The sequence below is a fragment of the Taudactylus pleione genome, unplaced genomic scaffold, assembly GCF_031769625.1.
Source record: "Taudactylus pleione unplaced genomic scaffold, aTauple2 ptg000201l, whole genome shotgun sequence".
NCBI classification, from domain to species: Eukaryota; Metazoa; Chordata; class Amphibia; order Anura; family Myobatrachidae; genus Taudactylus; species Taudactylus pleione.
Genome location: NW_028284603.1, coordinates 15,327,371 through 15,352,810, shown reverse-complemented (window position 1 = coordinate 15,352,810; position 25,440 = coordinate 15,327,371). Strand labels below are relative to the sequence as shown.

Below are 25,440 nucleotides of genomic sequence, written 5' to 3'. Positions count from 1 at the left end.
ACACCTGTTTGTCTGCCCCTCCCCTTTAGAATGTAAGCTCACATGAGCAGGGCCCTCTACCCTCTTGTGCTTCTCCTTACTTTACTTTCATCTACTTCTTACTCCCCACTAGGGCACCTAACACTTGGTTGCTTAAGCTATGCTGCTTATGTGGGTGTTATGGTCGCTAATGTAGCAATGTATATTATCCGTGTCCTCATCCTGTATTGTATTGTACTGTAAGTCACTGGTCACCTATTTGTTTATGTACTTTGTAAGTCACGGCGGAACAATTGCAGCGCCATATAAATAAATGATAATAATAATAATTTGCTTCTGCACAAAATGCGTCTTTCAATAACCCAAATGGTGCCACAAGGTGCCCACAGCGCAGTACAGGGATAACAAAACAATTGTACACTAATACAAAGGATATATATTAACAAAAAATATTCTCTCATCAGTCTGCTTTCCAACCCTCTGCTTCTTTCTCCTGCCTTTCCTGTTCCTCCACTCTCAACCACCTATATTCTGACATAGAGATAGATGAATTAAGGACTTAATTTTGACATAACATCAGGTCATCTTAATCACACACATTCCACAGCACATATCCTAACCCACTGCTCCATGCTCCTTCCTCACTATCTACCCCATCTGTGTTGCGTCTGTCTGTCTGCCCCTCCCCTTTAGAATGTAAGCTCTCACGAGCAGGGCCCTCCCCCTACTTATATTATCATTTACTCCTAACTCCCCAATTGGCACCTAACACTTGGTTGCTGAGGCCCTGCTGCTTGTGTTATGCAGCTAAGCTATGTGTATAAACCTTGTCCTTGTCCTGTTTAGTTTTTGTATTACTATTAACTGTTTTCTTGTGTGCTCATTTATGTACTGTGTAATGGTGCATACACACGGCCAGACTTGTGAGATCAACGATGAACGATTTTACCAACGATCTCATTAACGACGAACGATTTCTGATAGTATTTAAATGATGAAGTTACCCAAATTGGACTGCAAACACAGACGACTTCAGATATCGTTATCTGACATGCGGGCACGCGCATCGGTCTTTTTCCATCGTTAATATCGTGAAGAATATCTGACCGCGTGTACCCTCTGTCAAAGTCAAATAATTGGATATGATCGCTTGCAATTATTATCTGACGATCTAATCGTCTATGGTCTGACGATGGGTTACCACAACGCTACTTTGCGTCGGCGCAATCTGATGCGCACAAATGCGAAATCCACCACACACACATACACTGATGTACATAACGCACACACAAACTTATAAGCATACACAGAGACGCTCGTATGTGTATCCACATGCGTACACATAGACGCTCACATGCGTATTCACATACATACATACGAACACTTCCCATTTCAATATAAAGACGCACATATGCGAACGCATATGTATAAAATGGTTCCCACACACTATAAGTTAATAACCAGAGTTATTAAAGGTTTTGTTGGTTAATAATTATGATGTAAAATGTACTTAAGTGAGATCTAAGGTTTAGAATATAGTGGACATGTCATGTTTGGTATCATACTAAATTCCTGTTTATTTGCAGACATCCGTATCTATCGGCAAAGAAGTTGCATCATGCGTAGTTATGGATGATAGGGAGTTATTGCTTAGAATGTTATTACATATGTGCAGTGTTGTAGCTAGTTTTAACCAGTTGTTCAGAGGGAAACTACACAAAGAGACTGTTGGAGGACTGAGCCATGCCCCTGATGACACCGTATGAACCAACCAATGACCAGATTATCCAGAAGCAAGAACCAATGGAAACTCGTCAACTAGTCCCTTTGTTAACTCTGAACTCTGTAAGGTATATAGGCTGTGTCCCGATCCCCGTGTTCAGACATCCTCTTTGATGATCACAGACTTCTGGATTGATAATTGTATACTGGGACCAGTGCGCATGCATATGCATCGGCTTGTACTATTTTATTGCTTTTTACTCTAATTGTTAAATCTTTCATCGTGTTAATTTTTCTTTACATAAATAACTTTTTGTGCTTTGGAACCACACGATTGGACTGGAAAGCTATTCTTTCTTAAGCGACTTGCAGCGCTAAATAGCGACTAGCGACTATTAGGAATCAATACCTCCATAAGGCGCTGCAAAACAGCTCAAGATTAGTAATGAGTGATAACAAGAATATCACTCATTGATAAATGAGGCCCTTTAAGTGTACGACCAGCACTTACAGTTTCAATAGATAATGGAAGGCATTACTCAGTATATCATCATGATACAGGCAATGACAGGGGGCAGATGCAGAACAGCCTATTCAACTGATCACTGTCGGTCTTCCTCAGGGGTCTATGAGAAAAACTGATCAGCTGAAAAGGCTGGTGGGCACCCGTCCCCATCATTGGCAGTATTATGAACCGTGCCTCCTGAGTGCCTTCTTTGCTTTGGATTTTTCTATGATACATTGGACTAAGGCAACGGGGTCAGATGAATGAGTGCCGGCAGTTTTGTGACTATATATATATATATATATATATATATACATACACACGTACACACACATATACATAAATGTGCGTGTGTACACATATTTGTCTTTCTGAAAATATGAGATATGGTAAGAACTTACCTTTGTTATCTCTACGAAGTCCATAGGGTTCCACAGGATACCTTGGGGTATAGGTGATGACGTCAGGCATCAGTCACCATAGAGTTAAGTTTTCAGCCTCCCAGAATGCACTAGGGTCCCCCTCCTATACCCCGCCCCTGAGCCAAAGCATCTCAGTTACGTACCAAGCCATAGGCCGGAGGAGGAGAAGGAAGAGAGAGAAAAAAGATCTGGACACACACAAGAATCACATTCTCACCAGAGGGAGACGGAAAAAACGGTGACCAGAGTAAAGCCCATCTGCAGCACAGGTGCGACAGGGCGGGAGTCCTGTGGAACCCTATGGACTTCATAGAAATAGAGATAACAAAGGTAAGTTCTTACCATATCTCATATTTTCTACTTCAGGGTCCTTAGGGTATCCACAGGATACCTTGGGGATGTCCCAAAGCAGTATCTTTCAAGGGTGGGGAGGCTCCTGTGCTGAAAGGAGAATCTGCCGCCCGAAGGAAGCATCCTGAGAGGCAAAGGTGTCAAACGCGTAATACCTCACAAAGGTATGGACAGAGGACCATGTGGCCGCCTTGCAGATCTGGACTGCAGAGGCACCACGTCGAGCTGCCCACGAAGGACCCACAGACCTAGTGGAATGAGCCCTCACAGAAGATGGAACCGGCAGGCCTTCATGAAGATAAGCTTCTGAAATTGCCATACGGATCCAAGCTGCCAAAGTTTGCTTTGAAGCAGGCCAACCCTTTCTACGGAAGCCATAGAGGACTAACAAGGCGTCCGACTTCCTAAACAAAGAAGTGCGGTCAACATAAATCCTTAAGGCCCGCACAACATCCAAAGTAGTCTCATCCACTGAAAGGTCAGGTGAGTTAAAAGCCGGCACAACGATCTCCTCGTTGATATGAAAACGGGAAACAACTTTGGGAAGAAAATCCGGACGAGTGCGCAGCACTGCCCTGTTCCCCTGAAAAATCAAGAAAGGGGGTCTACAAGAGAGAGACCCTAAATCAGAAACACGTCTGGCCGAAGCAATGGCCAGAAGGAAAACAGTTTTAGCTGTTAGCCATTTAAGATCCACTGAGCCCAGTGGTTCAAACGGCGGTCTCAGGAGAGCCCTCAGGACCACCGCCAAATCCCAAGGCGCCACCGGTGGAACAAATGGCGGCTGAATTTGCAAGAACACCCTGCATAAAAGGTGCGCACATCAGGGATTGTAGCAATCCTACGATGGAACCAGACAGACAGGGCAGAAACCCTAACCTTCAAAGAAGCAAGGCGAAGCCCATGGTCTAGTCCCACTTGTAGGAAGGCTAGCACTCTAGACAAACGGAACTCCCGAGGTGCATAACCTCTCGGTCGACATCACTGGAAGAATGTATGCCACACACGATGGTATATTCTTGCTGAAGACGGTTTCCGAGTCAGGTCCGGGTGAAAACAATGACCCTGTGACAGAAGGTCCAGTCATAGCGGCAACCGCAGAGGACTGTCCACAGACAGTGAAGGTCTCAGAACCAGTGCGGTCTGGGCCATGCGGGAGCTATCAACAGGAGCGTCCCTCCTTCCTGTTCGAATTTCCGGATTACCCGTGGAAGAAGGAAAAACGGAGGAAAGAGATAAGCAAACCGGAACTTCCACTGGACGGACAGAGCATCCACCAGAGACGCCTTTTCGTCTCTTGTGTGACACCCGTACATCGGCAACTTGTTGTTGTGCCGTGACGCCATGAGGTCGATCTCTGGAAGACCCCACCTGTCCACCAGAAGTTGAAAGACGTCCTGGAGCAGGGACCATTCCCCCGGATGAACGTCTTGGCGACTGAGAAAGTTGGCCTCCCAGTTGAGGACTCCCGGGATGAATACCGCTGATATGGCCGGGAGATTGCGCTCCGCCCAGATCAGGATGCGGGACACCTCTACGAGTGCTGCCCGACTTCGGGTTCCTCCTTGCCGATTTATGTAGGCCACGGTTGTGGCGTTGTCCGATTGGACCTGCACGGGAAGACCCTGGAGAACCCGATGGGCCTGCTGGAGAGCAATGAAAACGGAGCGGAGTTCCAAAATGTTTATTGGAAGCTCATTTTCTGCCTGAGTCCATCTGCCCTGGAACAAGTGTGGACCCGTGACCGCTCCCCAGCCCCGAAGACTGGCGTCCGTTTTCAACAGGACCCAGTTTGCCACCCAAAACGGACGACCCTTGTTGAGAGTGGTCATCTGCAACCACCAAGCAAGGGCCAGGCAAACCTCCAGAGTGAGCACCATCGTCTGGGATTTCAGACTCTGAGGCAGTCCATTCCATTTGGACAGGATCAATTGCTGCAGAGGTCTGGAGTGAAACTGGGCATATTCCACCATGTCGAATACGGACACCATGGAGCCCAGTAACCTCATTGCTGAGTGAAGAGACACATGGCGACACTGCAGACAACTGCGCACCCTCAATTGCAAGGCAGAGATCTTTTCCCCCGTCACAAAGATCCTCTGCTGACTGGAGTCCAACAAGGCTCCGAGGTGCAGAATCCTCTGAGACGGGATCAGGGTGGACTTTTGCCAGTTTATCAACCAGCCGTGCCGATTCAGTACTGCAATCGTCAGATCCAAATGGTGTAGAAGGAGCTCCGGAGATCCTGCTACCAACAGTTGGTCGTCCAAGTACGGCAACATGCGGACTCCCTGCAGCCGCAGGGAAGCCGCCATGACCGCCATCACCTTGGTGAACACACGTGATGCTGTCGCCAAGCCAAAAGGTAACGCCCGGAACTGGAAGTGATCGTTGCGGATTGCAAACCTGAGGAACTGTTGATGGTGCGAAAGAATAGGGGCATGCAGATAAGCGTCCTGTATGTCCAACGACACCATGTAATCCCCCGGTTCCAGCGCCATAATGATGGACCGTAGGGTCTCCATCCGAAACCTCGGCACCCGCAAGGACTTGTTGAGTGCTTTGAGGTTGAGTATCGTACGGTACGACCCATTGGGTTTCTGCACCAAAAACAGATTGGAATAGAAACCAAGGCCCCTCTGGGTAAAAGGAACAGGCACTATAACTACAGCCTGGAGCATAGTATGCAAAACCTTCCGCAGTTCCGTGGCTTTGTTCCGGTCTGATGGAAGACCCGTGGTGAAGAATCGGGACGGGGGCCTGTGCCGGAAGGAGAGGGCATACCCGTGACAAACCACCTCCTGAATCCAACTTTCTGTCGTGGTTACCGACCAACACTGGGCGAACCGTAGCAGGCGGCTTCCCACTTTGGGATCCCCCAAAGGGAGGCCCAGACCATCAGGCCGGCCGCAGGTTTGTCATTAGACTTAGGGGCCGGACGTCTGGTACTCCAGGCCTGCTTCCGGGGCTTGGCCGACTTCTTGGGGCCAGCCTGTCAGGGAAAGGACTGTGCTTTAGGCCTACCCTGGGCCCTGTAAGGCCGAAAGGACGACGTACCAGAACTGGAAGGAACTGCAGCAGATGGGAGACATGCCGATTTGACTGCCGCCAGTCAAATTTTGTCCAGATCCGGACCAAATAGGGCTTCTCCATTAAAAGGCAAGGCTTCCAGGCCCTTTTTGGAATCAGCGTCCGCCTTCCAAGATAAGGTGCGACGAGCCGCCGCTGCAGCCGAAGAAATCCGTGAGGTCAGGGTACTGATATCTAAAGCCGCTTCGTTAATGTAAGTGGCCGAATCCCTGAGATTGCCTATCAACTCGGTCTGTTCAGCCGAACAGTCGGAATCAAAAGACGCCTCTAAAGTATCTGCCCAGCGCTCCATAGCTCTGGCTACCCAACAAATGGCCATAGCCGGCCTGACTACCCCCCCCCCCCCCCTCCCGCAAGGGATTAAACTGACTTTAGGCAGATTTCCACCTTACGGTCCGTGGCATTCTTTAAGGAGGACATGAAGGGCATGGGCCACGTGGCACTTCGGACCAGGCGTGTCACATGTGAATCCACCTGTGGCGGGGATTCCCACTTAGCAAAATAATTGTCTGCAAACGGATACGCCACTGCTAAACGCCTTTGAGGCTGATACCGTTTGTCTGGATGTTTCCACGCCTCCTCTAAGTGGTCCACTAATTGACCCGAAACACTGTGGAGTCACCCTTAACATCCTTGAAAAAGGCCTATTTGGATTTTGACACCGGAGGCTCATCATCCTCAATAACTAAAGCAGTGCAGACTGCACGAATAAGGCCAGGAATATAAACCTTAGACTTAGCGTCCGACTCTTTAGTACGGGGAGGTTCTGGGTCAGAAAGATCCAGAATCTCCCCATCATCAGACGTCCCGTCGTCATCCTCATAAGGAGCAGACAGAGACGCCACCAGACGCTTGTGAGGCCGCAACACAGACTCCCCTTGTAACACGTCCGACAAATGCTGTACAGAGCTTGTCAGCTAATTAACCTGAGAGACCTGGGGAGGGGAAATAGGGAGACTGTGGGGTACCATCAATTGTCTCGGGAAACCCTGCATGGGCGACGACACCACTGACTGCTGGGACAATCCCATCTGTGGGAAGGTAGGCTGCGGAGCTATCTGGCCCACGAGGGTTGTAAGCGCTTTGACGAAACAAGCCCAGGGCGGCTCCTGTACCGGAGCCGTGACAGTAATTGGCCGCGCCAATACATAACACTGCCGACATAGCCCCTCCGCGTTACCCTCCCCCTCCGCTATTGGTACCTTACACTTAGTACACAAAAGCTGGAGAGGAAAGTCACTCTCAGACATGATGGTAAGTATGTGACCCCTCTCACTGATACTTGTTAGTATAGCAGGAGAACCACCCTGCAAGCACCGCACCGCAAGGGCTTTAGCAGAAGAAGAACAGGGACAGTGAAAAGGCTGACAGTAGAAAGTGAAAGCACAGATAGCAGACGCTAGCAGAAGTCACATACCATGCAAAGAAATCAATTCCTGCACTATCAGCGCTGATTCTCAACTACGCAGACACAGGGCCTAGTAGGACACAGCGCTGCATACACAGACCTGAACCAACGGAGGAGAGGTATGCCGGGGGCCCCAGACCGCGATGCCACCGATCTTCAGCGTCCACAGGGCCAGTCAGCAGAGCGGAGAGGGCTGTGTGCAGCGGGGGAGGTGCCGGCTGTGTTACAGGGAAGGCGCGCTCCCCTGGCATGCAATTAACCCCTGGGACGCCGCAGTGCTACCGCTCAGCTGCGGTCCGCTGTCCCAGGGGGGTAGTGGAAGCGCAGGTCCGAAACGTGACTCCACGCTGCAGCCAGTCCCCAGGGAGCCCCCTGCCTGGGGACTCTGGACCACCTGCTGCCCCCTTGAATCCGGCCATGGTCCCAAACATCTGGGGTAACCGCTAGCTGTGACCCCAGATGCTTACCAGCATCCCCGGGTAAGTACCGCGTTCTGGTACCTGCGGGGGTGTAGGGAAGACAGCATGGACATCAGTACTGACTGTCCATGCTGTACATCCAGATGAGCAGCCGCAGCTGCTTGTAGAAAGCTTCAGGGGCCAATTCTAGCCCCCCTCTAAACAGGTGCATCCGACTCCGTCCGGGCACGATGCCTTGGCTCGGGGGCGGGGTATAGGAGGGGGACCCTAGTGCATCCTGGGAGGCTGAAAACGTAACTCTATGGTGCCCGATGCCTGACGTCATCACCTATACCCCAAGGTATCCTGTGGATACCCTATGGATCCTGAAGTAGAAATTAAAAAATAAACTATGACAATAACAATAAAGAAATACAACTAAATAGTTTTCCTATTGTTATTATTCATGCATGTGGACATGTTACCTCTTGTTTGATTAAGGGTCCTGTGGTCTCCTTAAACTCAGAGACATTGCTATCATTGTCCTGAGAAGTTGGTCCAGTGTCTTCTTGACCAGCGCTGGAGATTTTGCTGATTGTTTTGGAGGCGGGCTAGAGAAAATCATAAAGAAAGACAATTAGACAAACAAGAGCAGAGAATGTTTGGCAGCTTAATATGATAGCCAGCCTCACATATCGATGCCAGCTGTAACACTGCTCAGTCAGACCACAATCTTTCATTGATAAGTAATAGATGGCAAGCTAGGAAGGTGATTCCATGTGTACGACACTGGGTTACACAGGAAATGTGGGGAATCCCAGGTCTCATTAGGTAGCGAAGGCTTTACATTATGCTTCCTCGACTAACAGATATAATAGGGTAGATTTACTAAAACGTCTAAAAAGGAGAAGTGGATTCTTACTATCATGTATCTGGTATATTCTAGAAGATGAAAGCTATTGTACAAGCTGATTGGCTGCTGCTATTGTACAAGCCCAAAAAAGTGGCGTAATCACTAGAAAAGGACGCCCTCTTTTCATCACTGTAGAGTGCATGCCCAGCACTGATGGAGGTGCTGGGCTGCCCCCAAGCTTTCACCGAACCTTCCCCCCTGGTGGGGATGACCGTTTCAGCGGAACGCCGCCATAAGGGCAGGACGCATTTCAGCTACTTCAAATCGGACTAGCCCCGCTGAAAAAGCCTAGTGGGAACACTAATATCTGACATGGCTACGCCCTATTCAAGAAAAGACGATGTTATACTGGTTTGAAACCAATAAAACGTCCTGATAATATGACAGTGGGCCCAGACATGGTACACGCTATAGGCTCATTACCAATAGAAACGTATAGCAGAACACTAAAGGGGGATTCAATTCTCAGCAATGTCCACAAAGTGCATTTGGAATGTAATTGGGGGAGCCATCAACATTGTGAATTTTGTCACAATTACGGTGATACAATGATTCTGTGGCGCCAACTCATGTGGCAAACATTGTGGTGGCACATCAGCTGAATTCCCCCCTAAGACTTCCACCTGCACTAGGCACAAATACACCACTACAATTTCTAAGATTCTTTAAGTAACTGGCTCCAAATGCAGAGAGAAGTGATGTTTCTTTCTTTATATATATTTATTCTGTTCGGGTCTTTATAGAACTAGTCGCATTTCTCCCAGTATGTCTCTGCATTTGTTTAAACAATATATACAATATGGGTACTAAAATGTATTGCATGGTCAACACATTGCAGTGAATAACAATTAGCAATACTTAATAATTGACTAAGTGATCTCTATGTAGAAAACCAAAGCCTATCAAGTCCATTGGGGTTTCTTCTATTTGCATGGTGTGCAGCAATATATATAGGTGATCATTGTGTCTCAGGGTAATAATATTGATCATTGCTATTACATTGTCACACACAATTACATTCAATATTAGTTAGATAAACGTAAAACACCTGTAGACTACACACAAAGACAACCATTTTATGAGGTCAACCAATAGGTGATTAGTTCATAGGAGGTATTTCAATAGTTTTTTCGCACCGATCTCCTGTCTAAAGTGACAGCAAATCGGGGGGCAAAATTGTTTTGGGCACCCATTACTTTTTCCACATGTTGCGCCCAAATGCACCGGGGCTTAGACGGGTTAAGCAGCTAAACCCGTCTAAACTATTGGGCACGCTGCCAAAAAGGCAGTTTGGACGACCAAAAGCCAGACTATTCGCACATTTCTGCTCGCCACCTCAGGAGGGGATGAGCAGAAATAATGGGCGCCCGATCTGAACAATTGAATAGCACTTTTGGGCGCCCAAGAAGCAATTTAATCCCCCCCCCATAGGGAACTACTGCCATCACTGAGAACGCATTCTCTCAAATTACAATAAACCCGTGGCACCACTGGGACATACCTCACAGTAACTAAGATTTCGGAAGGAAGGGGGTTCAATGCCGCCTTGCAGACTCTGGAAGATGTGATGCTTGGCAAGGCACTACATTTACTGTGATGCCACTGACATCTAGGGTATTTATAGGCTCCATATTCATAGCAACAAAATGGCCGCTTCCGCGTTGTGCAGGTGACAGATGCATGGTAACAAGACAACATTTTAACAGATTTACTCCCACATTCACATGGGTCCTATAGATGAGATTTTTCCTGGGATTACACAGTTCCCATCTCTTACCTTCCGTTTAGGGGCAGCTGTAGTCCTCGGTTTTGCTGCAGGCTTCTTTACAGGCCCTTTAGCCGCCTTTGGTTGTCTTTTTACTGTAGGGGCTTTTTTTTCTGGCATCCATTCGTCCTCCTCTTTAGAGTCTTCTTCTGAATCCGACCTAGTAGTAACATTATACGTGTACAAAAGGAAAACTTTGCTGTTTTGGCCAATTCATCACTGTGGTCATTGGGTGGGGGGTTATTTTCCTAAACGCTGCAGACTTCCTGTCAGTAATGTCAGTGATTTTTAGCCACATTCTGCAGACTTTAGCCGATAGCATATAGTGCTTTTAGTGCTTTAATATAAGGCAATGTATTTTAGGTTTAAGGGTCCTTTAAGCCATCTTTAAAATGGACACTCTCTTTCCATAGCCCAGAAATGTCAGCATGATAATACGTAATTTATCACCCTCCCAAGCTTTGACCATTTATTCAGCAAACGCAAAGATCATCAATTCTTATATCACACACACAAAAACCTGTCAGACATTTCGCAAGCCTTGCGTTCATAAACTAAAGCCACAGGTAGATGCCACATAATATATGCTAGCTGGGTCTTGCTTTTCAGAGCAGATCAGGGACAACCCCATGCAGTACCATTAGGGCGTGGATGCAAATTGGCCACGCCCCCTAAAATTAAGCAGCGCATGTTACAGAACAAAATAACTATTACGATGCTAAATGTAAGCAGAAATAACATTTCGTACACAATCATGAATATTTATGAAATGAGCGACCAATCAGACGTAGCGGTGCAAAATTAAGAGAAGCTTATTGGTCGACAACACATTTTCTCTGTGCCAGTTCTCATAAAATTTGCCCTAATAAATATAACTTGCAGAGATTACTCACAATCCACTCAGAAAAGACAGTTCCTGCTTTGGGGCCGCAGTGGTCCGTCTCGCTCTTTTGGGTAATTCAGACATCTAAAAGTGAAACCACAAAGGTGATAATGATCTTTGAGCTTGTTATATTGGAAGAGGAAACATACAACACAAATCGCTTCCAAGCCAATAGAAAATTATTTTGTTAATATGGTATGTTAGCACATATGGACAGATGCATACTGTACTTAGTAAGGACAGAGTAGCAAATGTAACAGTTTACCATTTGTCAAAAGTGCAGATTTTTGGGGGATTTAGCAGCTGGATATAAAGGTGTGATATTTTTAATAAACACATCCAGGTTGGTTTTCCCCTAAAAACAAAAATTTGCTGCTGTAAATCCAGCTTCGATACTGACGTAAAGTCATAAAAAAAAAAAAAAATCAGAAAAATCAGAAGCTGTAACACTTGGCAAGGAGTCTTGTGCTCACACGATGCAATGTGCCATTCGCCAAAAAGACTGAGGGCCTGATTCAGAGCCGCTCGCTCTGAATAAGGGCCGGGCTTTTTTTTTGGTGCGGCCTCTTGGCCACTCGCATAGCTGTGGGTGACCACCCACAGCTATAGCGAGCGGCCATGATGATGGTCGCAATGGTCAAGACCATCGGGCTTGCGACGAGACCCTTGTGGTAGGGTCTCGTTCATCGCAAGCCCCAAGCCCCAGAGAGCTTTTGGCTCTAACAGAGCTGGATGCTCTCCACTGACATCACTTGTGATGTCAGTGGGGCCGCCCCCAAACGGCAGGCGTTCTCATGGGAACTCCTCCGTTTGGGCAGCCACCCCCCCGGCCCGCTCACCAAAGGGGGCGAGCTGTCACTCAACATCGACAGCTCGCCCCCTTTGGTGCGAGACCCGGAGCCGGATCTTGCGCATGGGCACGACAGAGCTGGCTCCGTCATGCCCTGTGGGTCACCATCAACCGGTTGCGAGCGCTCAGCGCTTGCGACCGGGTCTGAATCAGGCCCTGAATCCCGACCCCAGGGCCATAATTATTCCATCGAATCTAAGCCCTCCGAGGGGCTGCGAGCAAAAATCTGTGTGAAGTGCTCCCTCTGGGCTAGTCGGGGACTCCTAACTGAATAACTCTCAGCACTCTCCCTGGGATCAAAATCCGCACAGCAGCACACCCCATGGCTAATTGAATTTCCAACTTATAGACTAATTCTGAGTTGCACGAAATGCTGACGAAAGTCCGGGCCAGTCTAATGAGAGTATCAATTTGTAGTCGCGCGGATCTGAGACTGCACCACTGCAAGCCCTCCATCTGCAAGGGCAGCTGGCATAACTATTATCGGCACTTGCACCTATCCTATGCTAGGTGCAAGAGATATGACAACCAGTCACTAGCTACTGGAGTAATTCCACAGGACTGGAAAAAATCAAACGTTGTCCCACTGCACAAAAGTGGAAGCAAGGAAGAGGCAAGCAACTACCGACCAGTGAGCCTTACAGCAGTAGAAGGGAAATTGATGGAAACAGTCTTAAAAGAAAGAGTCGTAGATTATCTCAAATCCAGCAATTTGCAGGATCCCAAACAGCATGGATGCAGCATGGATTAACTGGGGGGAGATCATGTCAAACAAATGTTATTTACTTTTTTGACTGGGTGACTAAGGAAATAGATAAAGCGGGGGCCATAGATATAGCTTATCTAGACTTTAGTAAGGCTTTTGACACTGTTCCACATCGCAGACTGTTAAAAAAAAACTGGAAAATGTGGGATTTGATACAAAGATAGTTGAATGGATAAGATCATGGCTGCAGGATAGGAAACAGAGAGTTGTAGTTAACCCCAGTGCAATCTCAATATGGAAATGTTACCAGTGGAGTACCTCAGGGATCTGTACTTGGACCAGTGCTTTTTAATATCTTTATGTGTGACATTGCAAATGGTATTAAAGGGAAAGTATAGTCTACCTAGATAGTATAGTCTACCTAGATGATCCATCATTTGTTTTACCCCTCCTTGTATGTCTACCCTGTTGCATACCTTTGTGTCATTTTTGAAGATGACACAAAGGTATGCAACAGGATAGACACACAAGGAGGGGTAAAACAAATGATTGATGATCTAGGTAGACTAGAGGAATGGTCAAGAACGTGACAACTACAGTTTAATGAAAAAAATGCAAGATCATGCACTTGGGTCTCAAAAATCCAAAGACTAAATATAGTATTAATGGTACTATACTGGAAACTACTGAAGAGGAAAGGGATCTAGGAGTCACTATTTCAGGTGACTTAAAGGCAAGCAAACATTGTAACAAAGCAATGAGGAAGGCAAGTCAGATGCTTGGTTGCATAGGGAGAGGAATCAGTAGCAGAAAGAAAGAAGTGATAATACCACTGTATAGGTCATTGGTACGTCCTCATCTCGAATACTGTGTTCAATTCTGGAGGCCATATCTCCAGACGGATATTAATACATTAGAGACTGTACAAAGAGGGGCAACTAAAATGGTGCAAGGTCTACACCACAAAACGTACCAGGGAAGACTAAAATATCTTAATATGTACAGTTTGAAGCAGAGAATGGAAAGGGGGGACGTGATAGAAACATTCAAATATATAAAGGGTTGTAACAAGGAAAAGGAAGGAGACATTCTTCAAAGAAAGAGAAGTATTAGAACAAGAGGACATGTTCTGAAACTGGAGGGTGGTAGGTTCAGGGGAAATTTGAGGAAAAATTACTTCACAGAAAGGGTAGTGGACAAGTGGAATAGTCTCCCATCAGGGGTGGTAGAGGCTAAGACAGTAGAGCAATTTAAACATGCATGGGATAGACATAAGGATAACCTTCAGAAGAAGTAAGGATCAATAAGGGTTCAGGTAACAATATGTTTAAAAATGGGGCATACTAGTTGGGCCAAGTGGTTCTTATCTGCCGTCAAATTCTATGTTTAAACAGGCACCCCTCTGCATAAGCATGACTCAGAATATAGTGCAACTCTGGCTACATGCCTACGACACTCCCACAAGACAGTTCTCTCCCACACGTATGCCAAGTTGCTGCCAAGTTCACGCCCAGGATGCAGAGAGATAACCTAGATCCATCCAACTGAAAATCTACCAGAGATACGTAAAGATGCATATGTTCGCAATGGCGCATGCGCAGTTTCCTAAAATGCGCTAGCATTCGTATCTGTGTGCGAATCAGAGTATACTCTCCATCCACTGTAGCATGCAAAGGAGATAAGAAAACTGAGGGGGTGATTCAGGAGGTGGAAGCAATTGCAGAAGTGACTGCTACTGCGTCATTATGCTAATGCCGCAGCCAATGGGCATAGAATTGAGACGCTGTAATCAGTGAGTTAAATAGTTAATTTCTACATAGGCATATAAGTTACAAACAAATATACCCCTTGCTAGGCCTCTTGAGGTTTGAAATGAGATTGTCTTAATACAATTGCAGTCTTTCCATAGAATGGTCAAATGACCTTTTGGGGTCAAAAAAGACATAAATTGAGGCCTAGCTCTACCTGTCATTTCTATTGCAACTAGAAGTATAATGAGCCATTCATAGCTTCTATGTTCTTATCAGTTAGCTACATTCCATTGGAATGACCATCGTAAGCTGTGTAGAGATGTTAAGCATTATGGGTAATTAGCAGTGATGTCCAGACTCTACACACAAAGGAGCTTTGAAACAGTTCATCTCCATACATACTAGGATACGTCATTACTGTATGTCTTTGTCTGGTAGTATATATCTTAGTCCTTACGGAGCATGTGCAAGAGAGATAAGTTTGGTCAATGCTATGCTGGACCAATGAGTGCTTGATACCTAGCACTGTATGTAACTGATATGGGCTTAATATCCGGAAAGCCAACACCCCAGACTAGGGTATATAAACCAGAGGTACACAAAGGACCCTTTAGCTCATGGTAGACCTGAGTCTGCAGTAGGGTGCTGCCAGTGTAAATTGAATAACCTGGGCGTTGGAAACGATGGGCTCCCCAGAGAGAAGATAAGATGAAGTACATCTTATGCTGAAGATGATGATTTACCGGTGTCATTTGAATACAAAGACAAAAGTTGAGTATACTGTATACTTTGTATGTTGTTTGTTAATTGTTTGTTTGTTACTTGCAAATAAAGTGTGTTCATTTGTACATCACTCATATTGGTCACATGTGTGTACTATTTCATTTTGATCAGAACGAAACCCACCGTTATGCAGACGCCCACCGACTGAGTCATTAATCTGCCAATGTGTGTACAAAGACACACTATAGCCACACGATCAGACATCGCAGAATATCCGCATCTGTTAGCAACCCCCCAGTTACCTCCCAAAAACACCCATCGAAACTGCATAGAACTCCATGCAATTTCGAACTGTCGCTCCCAGAGGTAAGAACTGCTGCTGTCACATTGCTGCATGCGGTGTGATAGGGAGTCAGCACAGAGCGCTATCTATCTGTACTCGCACACCAGCCAGAAATAACATTGACTTCAGAAATTCTAGTGCCACAATAGTCTTTGGATAGATGCAGGTCGTCCACAACGTGGGGTAGTTTCAGGCATTTGGGAACACTTACAGTATATCTCTAGAACTGCATGGGTGAAACAAAAAAAAACAACTTTTTATTGCCTTATATAAATTGCACCATCCACCAATACATTAATGAGCTTAGTGATAAGTTGCTAACAGCACAGAACACTACACTCTATAAATTCAGCAATCAAAGTTGCAAAGAATTGGCAGCTTTGAAATACCGATGTTTAGTAAATATACCCCTTAGTGTTTATATAATAAGCATAACATATGGACAAGTAGCTCTTTTGTAGTTGTTTAATGCTGGCCATACGCCTGCACTACCAGCATAAGATCAGATTCACATACGATTCCCCAGAGCTCCCTGGCAGTCCCGGCGGCGCGATTTGTTGTTTTTCATTGCACACGATCTGTCGTACGATCGATGGTGTGCCTCACGCGCTCATCAGGGAAACTTTATTGAAATGACATGATTGGACACGCGATGCATCGCATGCACAAAATACAAGGTACGATCTACACACGATACGATGGATAATATGGGCTGCACATCTCATCATACGATCCATTTTAAGAGCTGCGGGAGCGCGCATCGGATCATATCCTACACCAAAAATACACTATTTCTACACGATTCATCGTAAGACTCGTCGAAAATCGGGCAATCGGCCCGAAATCATGCAGGTGTACGGCCAGCATTACCCACTCATAAATGGATGTACACAGTTACCATACATCTATCCCATATATATTTTATAATGTGAGCGCTTTACCAGAGGACATTATAATGTCGTGTGTCGGCGCATGCTAGATTTTCCAAATTATGGTTGTTCACGTTGCCCGTTGTGCTGTATTATCATACCGTCACTATTAAAGGTGTCACATACAGCACTTTGTCTTCTATAGATGGTTATATACTTGCTTCCAACAAGGATAATCAGCAGTGGGGAGCGGGTATGCAAATGCATGTTTGGTGGTTAGTGGGCTCACATTGCCGTCACAAGAAGAAAGGGTGTGTACAGTTTTATGAGTTCATATTTCTTTTAACCCTATGAAGAAGGTGCCAACAGTACCCATAAGTATTCAGATAGAAGACCCTGGACCCATTTCTAACCAGCGTCACCTGTGACTGCTCTTGTGTTTCTTACACAGAGTCAGATGATTCTATTAGCCATACCAGTTAAGCCGTGTTCTCATACAAAAAAAAAAAATCCCATTACTTGGGAATCTAGTTAGAATTTGTGTCTAAGATACATTTTACATCTTCGAGTCTTATACAGTATGATCATAATCAAGGGGACTATTTAAAATTTATCATGGCAATATGGGCCTGATTCAGAGATAGACGCTAATGCTGCAAATTTGTACGCATCGGCTGTGTGGAAATATGCAGCTGCCGGCTGGAGACGCCCACCGGCGGCTTCGCAAATCATAACAACTGCATACAAAGAATCAGGCGCAGATGAGTCAGCAATCGGACCTTCTGAGTAACCCTATGGAAGTACAGAATGGCTGCAGGAAATGAGATGCTGGAGCAATTTTTTCTGCATACGTGATGGCAGACGCCGGCTGTGACAAGCCCAGTCGCCACACATCTGCGTTTGTCACGCACATACCCACCCCCCGTTGCCACCCACATACGTTGCCTGCCTTTCAATCACTTTGAAAATAAATCCACACTGTGAACGACTATGGTGATGAAACGTGACACATGCGCAGTGTGACAGACGCCTGCGCAGATCACCGATAATCGTTCAACTAAATCTCTGCCCTATGACCAGTTCCTCAGTTCATGTTATACTGGGAGATGCAGCCCGCAACGTGTTGTACGTGGGCGCACCCATGCCCAGCAACAGAGCGTTCTTGGAAATTATCCAACGACGGCGATATGGGATGCCCTTGTGGCAAAGTTCTTATAATTATTATTTTTTTTTTTTAAAACAGCATCCGGCCTTGTATATTACACTACAGTAATGGAGAAAGGACAGCGTTCTCTAAGTGTAACCCTATAGGATGGGACCATTCTTCCTAGATATACTCAACATACCCAGCAAATATTTTAATAGAGGTTTATAATTCCCAGAGGAACAGCTGCTCATGTGAAGTCTATATAAACTTATGGAGGACAAAGGATACTAGTGGCTCCTGATATTGAATATACTGTAGTACATATGGTGGTATGAATGAGGATGGGGGTTGGTGGTAGGTACAATACGGCAGCAGCTGGGCATCCTCTACCCAGGCATGGCGCTATTATTGTCAGAGCTTGGTACACTGAAGCCACAGCACTGCATACACACATATAACACAGTCATATAGCCCAGGATCCAGACTGATGTGTTCCTGACCTCACTGTACGGCAGCCACGTCCAGTGTACGGAAGGCGGAAGCCACTGCCGCTGTATCTCGGCTCCTTCTATCTCCCTGCTCTCTCCACGCCCCGCCTTCTCCAGCTGCGTTCGCCTACGGGCCGCCCTGAGGACCAAAACTCAACTACAGCCCGATCATTTCTGAACGCTTTTGTAATTGTTTGGCGCTTTAGCTTATACCAACTGTATTAGGGAAAAAATATGACATACCCTACAGCCGAGCCGATAGTATAGCTTTAAATTAAGCTGACTGTATTTACAATTATAACCTGCGTATTACTAACAAAACTATGCATAATACATAATTCTGGCAATAATAGTAAATGTGCAGTTATTGTTTGGTTTTGTTGCTAAAGGTGCATACACACGTAAAGATTTTCTGTCCAACCATCCAACTAGTTGTTTGGTTGGAATGAAATCTGGTAACGTATGGTAGTAAATGATGATCAGCAATTTGCTCCTAAATGCCAGAAAACAGATGAAAATGGACATCAGACAAGTTGTTAAATGTTTGATATAAATAATTTGTTCAAACAGTTTTTGTCCATTTTCTGGTATTTAGGAGCAAATTGCTTATGATCAGTTACTCCCATACGTTACCAGATTTTCATTCCAACCAATCAACTAGTTGGATGGTTGGACAGAAAATCTTCACGTGTGTATGCAGCGTTACAGCAGGATTTATAGCACAGGGTTTGGTACTTTGTAGCTCTTTATTGAAGTAGATTGGAACTAAAGCTGGGGGGGGCTATTTGTCAAGCGGCAATTTCAGGATACGTATCACTGAATTAAGGAAAAGGGCTGCGCCAATGATGGTGGGGATATTGCGTTAATGGCAAAATTTGAGCAAATCGCCACCTCCATACAGTGTGCGGCATACTTGCCGACTCTCCTGGAAAGTCTGGGAGAGACCTAATTTTGGGGTGGGGGGTGAACTTTTCTGGCCACCCCACAGAGTTAGTCAGTCTCCCAGTGCAGCCCACTTCACAACTGAAGTGAGATCCAGGAGGTTGGATGAGTCAATTCACATATAATCAGATCATCCTATTCCCGTCCCTCGCTGTAAATTGCCAATTTCTACAGCAGGTTGCTGGGCCACAATGTGGCGCCACACACCCACCCCGTGCGGTGGTTACGGGACCACACTGCACACCCTGCACCCATATATTATACTCAACTCTCCGGAGTCCCGGGGTCAGTGATTCAGAAATCACATTGAAAATGGCGCTGTGGCTATTTTCCCGGAGATTGGCACATACGCAGTGGGGTAGGTAAGAGGAACATGGCGTGGGTGCTGCGTTCCCAGAGACCTGCGCATGCACATTATACTCTGGCACAGCGACAGAGTGTACTGCGCCGCGAGAGAGGAGTGGGCTTGCAAGGAGACTGCAGACAGGCCCCCTTCTCTCTTAAACCGCCCCTGACTCTGTCCCATTTAAAAAGTGTATGGCGTGTAAACAGGAATAGATTTAGATGGGAGGCAATCGGGAAGCCGACTGCCTAAATACCGGCAGCCGGCTTCCCGACTGCCATTTCCCGGCAAGGGTGAAATGCCTAGATGTAGACGCCCGCATTTCCCCGACGCCGGGAAACCGGCGCCCGGCATCCCGATCGTAGGGATGCTGGGCGCCGCGAGCGGACAGCCGCGGGGGGGGAGGGTTAGGTTTAGGGCTCCCGGGGGGGGACTTAGCGTTAGGCACGCCCCCGGGGGGGTTAGGGTTAGGCTAGGGGGAGGGAGGGTTAGGGTTAGGCACCCCCGGGGGGAACTTAGGGTTAGGCACCCCCTCGGGGGACTTAGGTTTAGGCAGCGGGGCAGGGGGTGGTTAGGGTTAGGCACTTAGAGGGGGGATTAGGGTTAGGCACTTGGGGGGGAAGTTAGGGTTAGGCACCCTTAAGGAGGGTTAGGGGGATTAGGTTAGTAAATACTTACCTATCCACGATCAGGATTTCCAGCGCTGTCGGGCTTCCGCTGCGTCGCACTCTGCTCCTGTCGGGCTGCCGCTGACGGGAATCGAACCGTATTTCATACCAGTTCCGATTTAGATCCCTCTACCTCCTCCAGCACTGACAGTGCTTTGCCAAGGTCATTAGTGGCGAAAGTCTTGCTTTTAAAATTTGCCAGGATAGCACCTTTTCATTTTTACTGACTATTTGAAATGTATTTTTAATTTTTGTTTTATTCATTAGGCTTCCAAATTATTATTATACAGTATTAAGCAATATATATATATATATGTATAATTCTCATCCTTCCCACCACTAGTGGATCAGCCTGCTACCCAGGATGCAGTCAGGAAGCTGACGGTCCAAATGGCGACCGCCGGCTTCCCGACTGTCAAACCTCAGCAAGGTACTAACGACAGGTGTCAAAATACCCGACGCCTGTCATTAGACCTACGCCGGGAGCCCGACGCCCGGCATACCGAACAAAGGTAAGCCAGGCGCGGACAGCCGCGGGGGGGGGGTTAGGTTTTAGGGCTCCCGGGGGGACTTAGGGTTAGGCACCCCCCAGGAGAGAGGTTTAGGCTAGGGGAAGGGGGGGCTAGGGTTAGGCACCCCCGGGGGGGTTAGGCCTTCCCCCCCATGGGAGACTTAGGTTTAGGCTGTGGGGAAGGGGGGGTTAGGGTTAGGCACTAGGGAGGGAGGTTACAGTTAGTCACCCACCCCTAAGGGAGGGTTAGGGGGGGAGTAGGGTTAGTAAATACTCACCTTTGGAGCTGTCGGGAACTTCACTGCTTCCGGTCTTCCGGCATCAGGATTTGAACTACCGGACATACTGTAGGTCCGGCAGTATTTCATACCAATCCCTGCTACCCAAATGACCTATTCTAAACCTTTATTATTCATTACATTGAGCTTCATTTGCTCTGTTCAACAATGTATGGATTCTTGACAATCAGTGGTGGGGAGGGGTACAGAGCATCTCATGTCTAATGCCGGACCGCAGCCTCTGTATCTTAATGAGCAGGTCTTATATATAATCTGGCAGCTGTACTGAGACAGCACATCGCAGGGAGGTTGTGCACTGAAGATTTAGAAGTGAGGAGCCCATGACTTGCTATCTGTGACCTTGTCACCACTAGAACTGGGCAGTGGACCCCAGGAGGTGCCCCATCACCACAGTGGGGGTAAGCTACCTTACTGGCATTTATGCACTGGTATTGTTAGTAAAGAGAAAGCTCATATTGTTCTGATTATACCCTGCAGAGGGGGCATGCCCAGGTCATGGAGGGATGTGACTAGTGTTTTAGAAGATCCCATTTCCCTCCTGTATATAGGGCAGCTTGATGCATCACTGCCTTCATAGCTTAGACATGATGGGCTTGGGCTATAAGGTAATGCCCCCTCTTATTGGTTCTGCTTTATGTCATGCTGTACACTCTCTATCCTGTAACTCAGCTCATGCATTCCTTTCATTCTCTATAATTTGCCTCATGTTTGCATAGATCCTACAAGGCCTCACATCTTGCCCCTCGGTCTTTACCCCCTCATCTCCACTTTGCTACTACATGTTGAGTCTCCCATATCCAAAATGCTTTGGACCCGGGGTATTTTGGATATCGGAATATTCCGTAATTTGGAATATTTGCATACCATAATGAAATGTGTTAGGAATAGGGCCCAAATCTAAACACAGAATGCATTTATGAATCATATACACCTTATACATATAGCCTGAAAGTAATTTTATACAATATTTTCAATAATTTTGTGGCTCAAACAAACTTTGTGTACATACATGAAATTCATTTATGTTTCATATACACATTATACACAGCCTATAGGTCATTTTATACTTTATTTTTAATAATTGTGTGCCTTAATAGAGTTTGTGTACATTAAACCATCAAATATCAAAAGTTTCACTATCTCAGTCATGCTAAAAATATTCCATATTTTGGAATATTTGGATATGGGAGACTCACCCTGTACACCTCTCCTGTCCCTTCTCTCCCATCCTTCCTGCCCAACACCCCTTCCCTCCTGCCACAGTTACTGTACAGTCCCACCTCCCACTAATGTATCTTTCCCTTCTACATTTTAAGGTTTGACAGGCAGGGTCTTTAATAATTTGCCTTATAGGGCATGGCTGGCCAAATTATAAGCAAAAATTATTATATGGATGATGGGGGGCATCAAGTCCTTCACTTTGCCAGGGGCATCCAGACCCCTAGGTACAGCCCTGAGCATGAGTGTAAATCCAGATGAAGTTGCTCACTGTATAATGAAAGGACTAGAGGGGGCACAGATGTCTCCTGTTCCTCATATTGCCTGGCTCCTACATGTCTGTATGTCAGTCATTTTCACATTGATTACATGAAGCAGCTTGGGGTGACACCAATCACCTGTGTTTCCTCATGCAGTCACTGAATTGGCAGCAAGATGACTAGCAGTGCAAGTAAAGGTACCATTAAATGCTTTAGGTTCTAGGTAGGATCGTATTCACTGCCATCAGAGGAATGGATGTACTTATTGTACCAATGAGGTGAAGACTGGATTGTCCAAAACTTCCATTTTATATGATACACAGTTCACATTCTGACCAGCAGGTGGCACCAGTCAATTATTATTTTCCTGCATGTAGCCAGGAATGGAGGGACAGCTAGTCAACCTATATTTAGTTACGTAGAAGTTATGGTGCATACACACGGTCAGATTTTCTGTCAGATCTGAACGATAACGATTTAAAAACTCGTTCAATCGTTCATATCTGAAAGAAAATCTGACATGTGAGCCTGCAACGATGCGCGATGCACGTTCCCGCTTGTCAGATAAAGATATCTGACATCTGATGTGTGTGCAGTCAGATTTGGACGATTCCATTCATTTCAATACAGTCTAATATCATTGAATCGTGCAAATTGTTGGTAAAATCGTTCAAATCATTCATCTGACATATCTGACCGTGTTTATGCACCATTAGAATGTGAGACAATTGCAATTTTTTAGTTTCTGCTCATTTCACCTAAGTCATTTTAGTACTGATCATAGTGATGACAAAGCCAAAAGGTAGAAACAGGTTCCCTTCTCTTACTTATACTCTCTCTTATAAGATGTGATCTTCTTTCCTTCATCTCTGGAGCTTAGAGACCCTTTTCCAATATGGGAGAGATCCATCTCTCTTGACTGCATTCAATGCACCCTATAGCTTGGGGTAAACAATTTAGTTACAGAAGATTGAAATAAGAACATAATGTACTATTTACCTAACACAATAGATTGTACCCATGTTCCACTTTCAATTATTAATAACTAATCTTTAAACACATATGCATTTAGGACCTTTGTCAGAGTTGGATGCAAACATAATCGCAAAATGTATTGGGAAAATATTGCAATTTTGCAACCTAATCTGAGTTTAAGGCATTTATTTTACTTTATATATTAACAGTTTCTTATATAGCGCAGCATATTCCGTTGGACTTTACAATTGATACACATACACAAGCTTGGGATGGATATCGGCATCTGATGTCTCACTACTATCAATTTTTTCACCATTCGATGATGACTGTCCGATGGTAGACGCCATCGTGTGGTGTAGAGGCGATGGCCATCCGATGTTAAAATATAGCTGAATTCAGTTGTTTAAAATCGTCTACGGCCGCGGGGTGCTATTGGGCATGTGCAAACACATTTTTTTTGTGCTTGTGCTAAACTTAATAATATTTTTTTCCATCTAATTCTTTTGATGCAATGGTTAGTTACCATTTCATCAAAAGTTTTGAAGGCGGAAGTCCAGCCATCATTTGATGGTGGGCTTCCAATGTCCATCCTCAATGCAAGCTAGCAAATGCAACCCCTCCCCTCCTTGCACGTGGCAGGATCAGATGCATTGGGAATACGGCTGGAGCTGTGAGTGCAAAACCTTCCTCTAGGGATGGCCATCAGTGTGGTTACCATCGATGGCAAAATAGCAAATGGCGGGGCGTGGCCTAGCTGTCGGGCAGTGTGGATGTGTCTCCTCTAAGCTCCCTGGAGAGTCCCTCTAAATACAGGTCCCCCTGTCTCACCTTGTTACCCTGAGGGGCCTGGGCCTCTTCCTCCTCACTAGAGGAGCCGCTCCCCTCTTGTTTGGGCTCCGTGGGCGGACTCGCGGCGCCGATTCACCTGCGGCCTAGGTCGCCTCCAGAAGCCGCAGGCTAAATTTCGCCCCCCCCCGCCGGCGCGTCCTGGACCAGTGCCGTCGCGGAGAATTGCCGCTCTGCCCGCCGCTTGTCTACCCTCTACAGCCTTGCCGGAACCCCAGGGTAGACTATACTTACCCCTCCTGAGCCTCTGAGACCTCTAGGAAGCTGCCGCGATTGCCGCGAATCGCGGGTGGCGGCCATTTTGAGGCCTCCTATATATTACATTACACTGCTAATCAGAAGCTCCTCGGAATAAGGCCTGTGGCACAGGCAGGTGTATATGAGCCCTGACCAGGTTGCTGCTTGCCCAATCTGCTTAGCCCTGTACTGGCCCTTGGAGACTCTGTCTTGCCCAAATCAGCCTTAAATTGATAACCTGCATGAAAGGAGCTTGTGTGCTGGATTGATGGCCTCCTTGCACTCTGTGGATATTAAGCCCTACAATGCATGCCCTGACAGCTTCAACCATGATATAACAACATGTCACTGAGGGGAACCTGAAATATGACACCCACTCTCTGCTAAGCCTGGTATTCCGCCTTTTCCTTATTGTGCCAATCCGCTCTGATATGTATCCTCATGGGGAGGAAGAATACAGCTAAACGCCCGGCCGCCACTCCAGTTAGGAAATCATCTAACTCTGCATTCCATACTCTATTTGCTGTTTCTGCCCCTCCGACTGGTACTTCAACAGGTTCAGCCTCTCCACACATGGCATCGGGGGGCTCAGATGGAGGCTCTAACCAGGAGTCTCATTCACCTCATTTAACCCCACCCGCCTCTTCTCAATCGTCCGATATAGGGGAGATTCTGCAACATTTACGGTCCTTACCGACTCGGCAGGACATTCAACAAGATCTGCAATCCCTAGAAAAACGGATTCAGGAAACAGTCCAGACTCATATCTCCTCCATCCGCTCAGACCTCACCCACGTGGCAGAGAGAGTGGTTGCCTTGGAAGAA

General features: G+C 46.4%; 1 protein-coding gene across 1 annotated transcript in view; it reads right to left on the bottom strand.

Moving 5' to 3' along the window:
• The window catches only part of SRBD1 (S1 RNA binding domain 1), a 266,191-nt gene extending 247,740 nt beyond the window's left edge, over nt 1-18,451 (bottom strand). Inside the window, exons 1-4 of the mRNA XM_088477514.1 lie at nt 18,326-18,451; nt 11,447-11,520; nt 10,566-10,713; nt 8,361-8,486 (exon numbers count right to left, since the gene is read on the bottom strand). Coding sequence (XP_088333640.1) covers nt 8,361-8,486; nt 10,566-10,713; nt 11,447-11,520 — 348 coding nt within the window. The 5' untranslated portion in view covers nt 18,326-18,451. The remainder of the gene's footprint in view (nt 1-8,360; nt 8,487-10,565; nt 10,714-11,446; nt 11,521-18,325) is intronic.
• Nucleotides 18,452-25,440: the final 6,989 nt, after the last annotated feature.